Consider the following 9,144-nt stretch of genomic DNA (forward strand, 5'->3'; position numbering starts at 1 on the left):
TAGAAGTAGTTTTTCAAGATAAGAATGTCAATCAAGATTTCATCCGTTTTGTGCCAAGATCTCACTAGACTATCTGCTCTTAACATCTTTTATTGGCTATATCCACTGAAAAGAAGAGGAAATAGGCACTTTCTGGGTTTAGAGCACACATGGAATATGATAGGATCAGACATCTTAGGATTCAGGTTCCGGGAAGGCTTTTCTAGTAACTAAGAGACCCTTTGAAGTCTTTAAAATGAGATTCCAAAAGCAACAGAGCGTGGAAAGTCCTAAAGCATCATCCAGTTGTAGTTGTAAATCCTCTTGGATGGAGTCAAAATAAACTCTGGTTTTTACAGCCTTTTTTTTTCCCTGAACAAAATCAAATAAAATATGGCAAAATTCGTAAACACTAAAATGAAAGGAGTAAGCAGTGAGAAGGAAAAAATTATTTTCTGTCAAAGATAGAGTTAACAAATTGCTGTATTATCTCCAAGATTTGCTCAGTCACTCTCACTGTTTACAGTCATTAAGTTAAAACTCTGGTTTCTGAGCCCACGTAAGTTATTTTATATTAACATGACCCAACATTTATTTTTTAATGGAAAGCATGTAGTTATTTCCTCTGCTTATTGGAGATCACTGCCCTCTGATTTGCATAGTTTACTCTTGAGTTATCACCTTTATGTCCACCAGGAAGTTCTACTGCTTTGTGAAATGTGCATAGAATAATGCTCTTTGGGTACCTGACAGGGTCATCACTGTTGTAAACAGAATTCAACAATTTGCTTTCACTGGAACAGTGTGTGAATATATTTCTCGAACTGTGAAGTTAAGTTCTAATGTGTTTTCAAACACATTAAATACACATTCAAATATATTAAATACAGATTAATTAGAACTGATGGCTGAGAATTTGGTTCAGTGTTCTATTTTGTCCCGGAATTTCACTTCCCAACCACTTAAGACAGTGGCTTTTGAATCAAATTCTTGGGGAGTGTTAACACTTTCACCCTTACTTTCATAGGACACCAATTTTTAATTTTATTTTTCTTCCAGTAGCTTGCTTGAGAAGTTAGAAGTGTTAAGACTCTAATACCTCACCATCTTGGCATTCTTACATTTATAATCTTGACTGATGAGAGAAGCTCTGTGAATCTTGGCACCTGCCAAAGTTAGGATGAAGTTATTCTACAGACATTTCTCAATGTGAAGATTGCTATTCACATTCATGCTTCACAATTTCATGGGTTGAAAGCAAGGAGTTGACTGCAAAACAGTAAATGCAGCTTCCTTTATGAAGCAAAGTTTTGATAGGCAAAAGATGGGTTTTTTTTCCTTATTTTCACTTTAGTAGCATGTAGTAGTGATTCAGAAGGCAAAAAGATTCCTTTTATTTATAATGTGGAAAATTAGGACAAAATAAGATGACATTTCTCAGAGCAACACTTCTGGTACCCATTGATTAGTCTGACTGCAACTGTTCTGGGAGTTTTATCCTGAGACAGGTCTGACTTATCTTTCACTGACTTTCAGTGCTTGAAATCATGGAATGAGAATATTTGAACACCCAGGTGAATACACTTCTGTAATAGGTATTCTTTTTAATTTATACTTTTCAGAGGCCTGGGATAAATCCAGCCTGTTTAGTCTTCTATTGTTAAAAATTTTGCTTAGGGAATGTGGAATAGTCCAGGTCCAGGGTTTGGTTTTTGTTTTGTTGGAGCTTTTTGTTTTTGCAGTTCTTCCCTAATACCATGTTATTTTCTTTATGATGAAAGAAGTCTTGAAAAGGCTTCATTCTCTTCCATAGAGGGTATGACAAAAGAAGTTTTTCATTACACTTTTTTTTTCCAGTTTCCTAGAAAATCCAAGTTATCACTGCTCACATTTTTCCAGTCCTCTTGACCTATATTTATGTATTCTCAACAAAAGCATTTGGACATTATTTCATAGTGTACAGTAGGTATTACAGGAAGAGGCTTAACCTTAAGATAGTGAAAGACTTCTCATGTGCTTTAGTTAAATTTAGTGGAGACAGTTTGCTGTAGTTTACATCAGTTACTAGATAAACAAAGGGGGTTTTATGGTTAGTTGTTTTGGTTGGTTTGTTTGTTTTTCCTTCTGATGATCATAACATTTACTAGAAAAGAAATGTGTTTTGTTTTTCTTTCACTGCAATGTAAATGTAAGGATTTAATGACTTGCTTCCTTTCTACAATTTGCAATAGTTAATCATCACTAAATATTCATGAAGTGTGCAGAAAACTCCAAGAAAATGGATTGCCTTTAGTATGTGATCTGATATTCTAGAATGCACTCACTACAGAAAGTTTCTACGTGTCACTAGTGTGCTTCAGCAGAATGGGACCCTACAGAAAACCTTTACTTGTAATTTAACATTATTGAAAATGGTAACAAAGTTTTTACTTAAGTATCATGGAACTGGAGGGGGGGAAAAAAAGGCAAATTCAGAGAATTGCTCAGAGCTCTATGTGCTGCCATAATCTCTTTAAAGTGTTTGTAAACAATATCAGAAAAAATTGGGTCAGTGTTCACTTATTGGCAAAAATTTAGAAGAAACTATTTCAATAGTCAGTAACATTCTTTTCCCAGTCATTTTTATGGGAGCAACACTTCATTTCAAAACTAGCCCTATGGATCTCTATTGTAGCAATGCCCTGAAACTCAATGGGAGTCATCTTGAACATGGACCAAGTAATTTCTTTGGCGGCTGGCCATGTGTTGTCTTTCAGAGGAGTATGGTTATTTCCTGCATAATAGTATAGGACGAAAGGACACATATGGAAACAAATTTAAAAAGAAACAGTAACATTAGTCACTGGAGTTTTAGCCATGCAAGTTCCAAGCACTTAAGGAAGTAATGAAGTAAAGAAATAAATTATGGAGCCCACTAGCCAGGTGCTCAGCATGCAAAACTGCTGTTCTTACAGAAAATAATCAGTCAACTTCAGTTGAAAGCTGAATCACACTAACAGTTCTTGAAATCTGATTTGTTTTGCTGCTGCTGTTGTAAAAAACAAAATATTCCTAACAACCTGCATTAAAGCTGTATTTAATAGCATCCTTGGAAATACAGTTGTCCTTTCAGTTGACATAAACACTACACCAGCCCTTTTTCCTCGTAATTTAATTTTGAAATACACAATATAATCCTGTGTATTTTCCTGTTGTATCTCAGTAAAATAATGTCTTTTTTAGTAGCTGTCATGTTTCCATAAATAAACAATATATTTGTAATAGCATGAAAGCCAAAGAGACAAAAATAGTGGCTGTAAAATAGATACCTTTAATTGTAAATGGAAGATATATAGGCATTTGTGTGAAAAATAAACATTAGTACAACAATTCTCTTGCCAGTTCAAAAATTGTATTCAGTACAGCTTTTCAAAATATATGTCCATTCTCCTTAGATGAGTCATGGTTTTGGAGGAAAAGAGAGAGATTTTTTTTTCCCCCAGCATCATGATCATTGTATTAATGAACGGCAGAAACTATAATAGACTTTGTTCCTGGCTTGGCAAACTATCTAAAAGATTTTGCAAGAGTTTACATAATTCTTTCCATTAAGCTTTCTAGTATTGCATATGTTTTAATTGTTAACTCAAACAGACCAAACTTTTAGGTAATTCATGGGCTATATGAATATGGTTTAATGTTTCATAAGCATTTTATGAGCAGAGTTTATGGTTATACATTTTCATACTAACAACCTTAATTCACTTGTTAAAATAGGCTCTCTGCTTGCTAATAGTTACCAGCTGTAGCTAATACATTAGCAGATCTACAATGTAGTATTTAAAATGACGCATTTCAAAATCAATAACAAATGTCCTGTTGTAGGGTTAATTGGGAAACATGTCTTATACAATGTTCAGTAGACTATACAAAATTCTTTTGAAATTACAGTAAAGCAAGGGATGGGAAACAATGTGTAAATTTCTCAAAGCATAGAAATAGGAAAAACGAAAATATTACTTACTGTAGTTGTTGTTTGCTTCTCTTGTCCCTTTTACTTTCCCTCGCTTATCAATCCTCATATACCACTGAGTTCGACAGAAAAGTCTTCTCACTCTTACATCCCCCCCTTCCATATAATCATAGCTTCTGGTATGTCGCTCAGGGCTGGAACAGTTCACATTTGTAGCCATTTGCTCTGGAGTCATGTCATTGCAAGCTAAAGATATAGTGCCCATTAGAAAGATAATGTAAAAGTATGATCTGTAGAGCAAAATTGGCAGGATCCATGTCAGTATCCATTTGTGCATTATAGTGCAGTGTTCTGGGTGTTCATGAACAACATAATGAAAATTAAATCTCAAGTAGACTGATGCTGTTAGGTCACCGACCTGCCTTCTGTCTTTACGAGTTACAGATTCATTTAAACGAGATTGTTCCCTCTTCTAGAATTCTGATCGTTATTCCTTAATAGTTAGTGGCGAAAGAGAAGAGCTTCTTAAATATCTCTTCAGTCAGAATATCCTTTAAAGACACAAGTTATAAAAACCTTTGTTGTCGTGACCTTCTGTACTACTTGAATTTGCTGCTTGCACTGAAAGTAAAAGATCTGTGAGAAAAGGTGCATGTATAAGTCTTTATGCTTAAGTGTTAAAAACATGCAAGGATACATTGTGCTACTGAGAAGTACCATACATAAATGTAGAACATGCTAAGATGAGATTTAAAAATATGCACATGTATATACAAGATAGCTCTCACAAACTCTTACACAGACATTTAAACAGAATCTAAACATAGTTCTGTCTTCAGTTCTAAGTCCTTCCAAAAATCCCCTATTGATTCTGTCAAGCTACTTTCTCATGCATGGTAAAATTCTGCTGATTACTTCTTATCTATATATTTACCATTAGCACAATCTATCAGATAACTTTTCTCTAGTTCAGATTTCAAAATAGACCTCGTAGTTTTAACCCTGTATTTTTATTCTGATCCTTTTCAGTTTCTTAATATAAATAGTTTTCTTAATGCCTTTTCAGCATCGAGCATAAACAAATGAAGATAAAAGTTATTAGCTATTAGAAACTGTTGAATGTTCTTGTAAAGGACAGATAACTTACTTGTTGCTGTTGATAAGAGCTGAATACTCGAGTACTCCATTTCGGTTGTCTGCTTTTTGCAACATGAGACACACTACTGTAGCTATAAACTTCCTCAGCTCAGAAAGACTCCACCAGAATTATAATTGTTTCCATAAATCAACACGCTGGAGAGATGGTGTGTATGTGCTTATGCGTGCATGTGTGTGTTGAGCCTGTTGTTCAGTCCTTTTCGATAAATACCTTTGCTGACCTCACTTGGAAGCAATTAGAATTTAACCACTCAGCTGTCAGTTGAATGCACGAACAAAAATAAAAGGAGACTTGCATTGTATCGTGTCCAATGGTCATCAGAGGGAGCTATGTACATAGCTTATGCTTTAAATCTCCAAGAATCTACTTTCTAAAAACATATATTCCGTGGTGTGGGGATAGAATTTCTTTGCATGCTAGCTAGTGTTGCTGTGCTTTGAGTTAGGTCAGTATTTTTCTACTCACAAAAGATTTTCTTCTCCTCTCTTTTGTACTTGCATGCTTATCTCGGTTTGCTTTCAAATCTCTTCTGAAGTTTGGTGGATTCATTGTCTCCTTAGTGCCTTTCTGATGGATATATGAAACGTGCGGGTCTATTATACACTGTGGAGAAGGGTGTGCTGTGGCCATTAGAGATCATGCGTTGTGTTTTTATATCACAGGTTTGAAAAGAGGAACAACTGCCCTGGGATGAAAATGAAAAGGTATCTGGATGTTTCAAAGTGTGATGTTACCTTTATCGGCATGAAGGAAAAATTACTGCTAGGGAACAGTCTTCTTTAGCATACATAGCTACTAGTTCTTGAAACTTGCCACACGAGAATGTAAAAGTGGCAGCAATACAAGGATAACCCTTAAACTGCATACTAACCAATGGGTGGCCAGTAGGCTTAAAATATGGAGAACTAAAATAATTGGTAGATATGCCTGATTTTTCTACTTCTGTGTGCATATTTCCATCTTTCACACCATTCTGCTGTCTGAAGCCCACATTCCACTTCACCCTTACATTCACTAGAAATTCCACAGGATTTATTTGGAGGTTTTAAATAGCACCTTATCATGTGTAATTTCCACACTTGAAGTGAACACATCTCAGACTTCTTAGTAACATAACAGTAGCAAGGAAAACGTGGTATTATTCCATATATTAAGAATAGTATACTTACCTTCTAGTTGTCTCTACCTGATAATACAAATCAATTAATCATTCCCTGCTTTTATCTCATTCCACACTCCTCCTCCTCAGTCGAAATTGGTAACAGTTAATTCTTAAAATGAAGTAAACTGTAGAGTCAGTTAAAGATTTTAGGGAGTACATATGTGCCACCTCGTGGTGAGTGGGACATAAATAAATTGGACATAAATAACTGGAGTGATCCAAAATGAGCATGAATGGCACCAGGCAACCTTGTATTACTCAGCCTTTCCTATGCCCAGAGAATGAGTATTTCCTTCCTCAGCTTCCTTCTCATTGCTCACTTGGATTAATCCCATTTGTCACTCGCTTTGCATTCTGTTTTTAACCATTTTCACTTAAGTCCAAGGCTGGTCAGCTTTTCTTGTCGTTATCTCCCTTTCAGCATATTGGACTTTTCCATATTTTTCATGGTTCAGCTCAATTTGCTTGGTTCAGCACATGATGCAATATATGCACCATTAGGATATGAGAAGCCTGGATGTCTGTAGTGGATGCATGAAGAAGTGACTTTCATTAAGTTAACCCTTGTAAACTGTGATTACAGTTATTTACAGTCTCACTTGCATCTTGTCAGCTTATGACCATCATTCTGACAAGAAGTAGGGCCTGAAGTGGTTTATCCCAGTTGTGGCTTGTGCCAGTACATTTGTTGCATTTTTATCAGTGTGTCCTCTAATCCGTTCTACAGTCTGAATTCAGAATGATAGCAATGAAAAAAATTTTTGGTATTCAAAAGGCTTATCTGTTGTGTATTATAATAAAGCAATCAAGGATAAAAGGTAGTCTGTGTTTTACTCAGCAAAGCAGGATGCAAGTAGAGATGTTTCTGTAAATGCTCTGGGTCTTTTATGTGCAACTTTCACTTTCAGATCCATGTGGGTTTTAATTTTTTCTTGCTAATTTATTGTTTCTGACAGTTAGTAAGAGCAATAAAAATACATACCTGAGGCTTTGGCTCCAGAAGGCTGGAGCCACTCATGATCCAGGCAGAGGTATGTATTTTTGTTGGCTCTGAGAAAAATAACTAACTTGCTGTGTGATTTGTATTTAGAATAAAGGAAAAGCAATTTCAGTAAGCACTACCTCTAAGTTTAGTCAGCCAACAATGCAGTTTATTTTTACTTACTGTTGATAACATTCATATCTTCACATTTTCTAATTATAAAATAACTCTTTTTTTCCCCCATAAAGACTTAACTGCAACTTTATTTATTCATACAGTTTTATTCCTCACTGTACAACTAGTACAAATGCATTGTTTATTTATTTATTTTTAGTTGAGAGGATGCCATCTTGAGCTGCACATGCAAGTCAGAATTCTTTGCATACATGTCTGATCCCTTGAATGATCCAGTCCATTTCTCTTTAAACCAAGAATAACTACTATCTCTCTCAAACTGATCTGGTTTAGTTTTATGGAAGATTTGGTTTGACTGAGACTTTTTCCTCTGTCATCTTAAAACCATATATGCCCAGGGCTTTGCCAATCCAATCCTGAGCAAGTCTTTAATGATATACATAGAAATTATTCACCTAAAATGAGTGTTTTTGTGTCACGTTTCTTCAAACAATCCCACCGAGAAACACAATTGAGACCACATGAAACATGTGCAAAATACACATGCTGTAAGCCATCCTTTAATATCTAAACCTGCTCCCTGTATATGAACTAATGCATTGGTAGGCTGTTGTCCACAGCATTGCTGTCATGCACGTGTGGAAAAGAGAAGTGGAAATGAATTACGAATACTTTGCTTCCAATTACAGTGATTGTACATAGGCCTTCAGTTCAAATAAATACAGTTTAATAAAGTCTATCCCTTTCCCCTTACATAGGAAATTACTTTTTGTCCTTTTAGATGAAAACATGACAATAGGGATCCATGCTTTCTTCATCTCCAGGCTGGCCTGGTGTAATGTGTGCTGCCCAATTTTGGCATTGTGTCATGAATGCAGCTTTTTAAAGACAACCTTCCTTTGGTCCAGCTTGCCCTCAGGGCAACTCGTATCTGCTCTGTGTTTCCTGATTAATATCAAATTTAGTTTAGAATATCTTCTGCAATTTTCAGAATTTAAGACAGCAGGAATATAAAATCTCTGTATCAGACTTTAAACCTAAAGTGTTGAGTTTTAATGCTCTGCAGCAATAGCTAAAATGGGATTGGAAGGTCCTATGGAAAAAAATCCACAGATGTGAAGGTGCTAAATGTTCTCATGGTTAAATCCTTATCCCAACTCCCCTAATCTTAGAAATGGGATTGGATCAAGATTGACTTCTGCTACATGTAAAAGTTACAAGAAAGTCATTGCTGTTGGCACAGATCTTCTGACAACACTGATATTTGGAAAAGTGCTGCAACATGCAATTCATTTAACGAGGTAGTAAAGCCAAAAGGAAGATGATGAATAAGGATTTATCTTGTCAGGTTTTAAACTGAGTATTAAAAACTTCAATTATAAATCCTTTGTCTGCCTGACTATAAGAATGTCTTTCTGGCTTTGGTGCAAGTTATTAGAAGCACATTGAAAAGGCAACAATAAATATTTCCTAGCAATTTTCAACACAGATCCTTTAAACACTATTTATTTCTTTGTTTCCTCCTATTCATCCGAATTATATTGAGCTGATTTAAATCTATAGAAAAACTTGAATGGGATGCAGTAGACACAAAAAAAAAAGCCCAAACTATCAAATACTTGACAATTATGTAACAACTTCCCAACTTCCCCCCCCCCCCTTTTTTTTTAAATGTTAACTGGCTGTAGCAAATGTGTTCTATATAGCTTATTTTAAGGAAAATAGTCAGTAATAAACTTAAAATGTAAAGCCATCCAGGCTTTCTTCACTTGGAA

At 35.4% G+C, this 9,144-nt stretch overlaps 1 protein-coding gene across 5 annotated transcripts in view; it reads right to left on the reverse strand.

Annotated features, from left to right (window-relative positions):
- FGF7 (fibroblast growth factor 7) overlaps positions 1–5,293 on the reverse strand; it is a 29,291-nt gene extending 23,998 nt beyond the window's left edge. Inside the window, exons 1-2 of one of the 5 annotated variants that reach the window (XM_068143764.1) lie at positions 5,079–5,293; positions 3,983–4,221 (exon numbers count right to left, since the gene is read on the reverse strand). In XM_068143764.1, coding sequence (XP_067999865.1) covers positions 3,983–4,221; positions 5,079–5,143 — 304 coding nt within the window. In that variant the 5' untranslated portion in view covers positions 5,144–5,293. Of the gene's footprint in view, positions 1–3,982; positions 4,568–5,078 lie in introns of all 5 variants that reach the window. The other 4 variants (XM_068143768.1, XM_068143766.1, XM_068143765.1 and 1 more) reach the window with 4 other exon arrangements.
- Between the last annotated feature and the right edge of the window lie 3,851 nt (positions 5,294–9,144).

Source organism: Melanerpes formicivorus, unplaced genomic scaffold (assembly GCF_026170545.1).
Source record: "Melanerpes formicivorus ecotype bairdi unplaced genomic scaffold, bMelFor1.0.p_v2 SCAF_10, whole genome shotgun sequence".
NCBI lineage: Eukaryota > Metazoa > Chordata > Aves > Piciformes > Picidae > Melanerpes > Melanerpes formicivorus.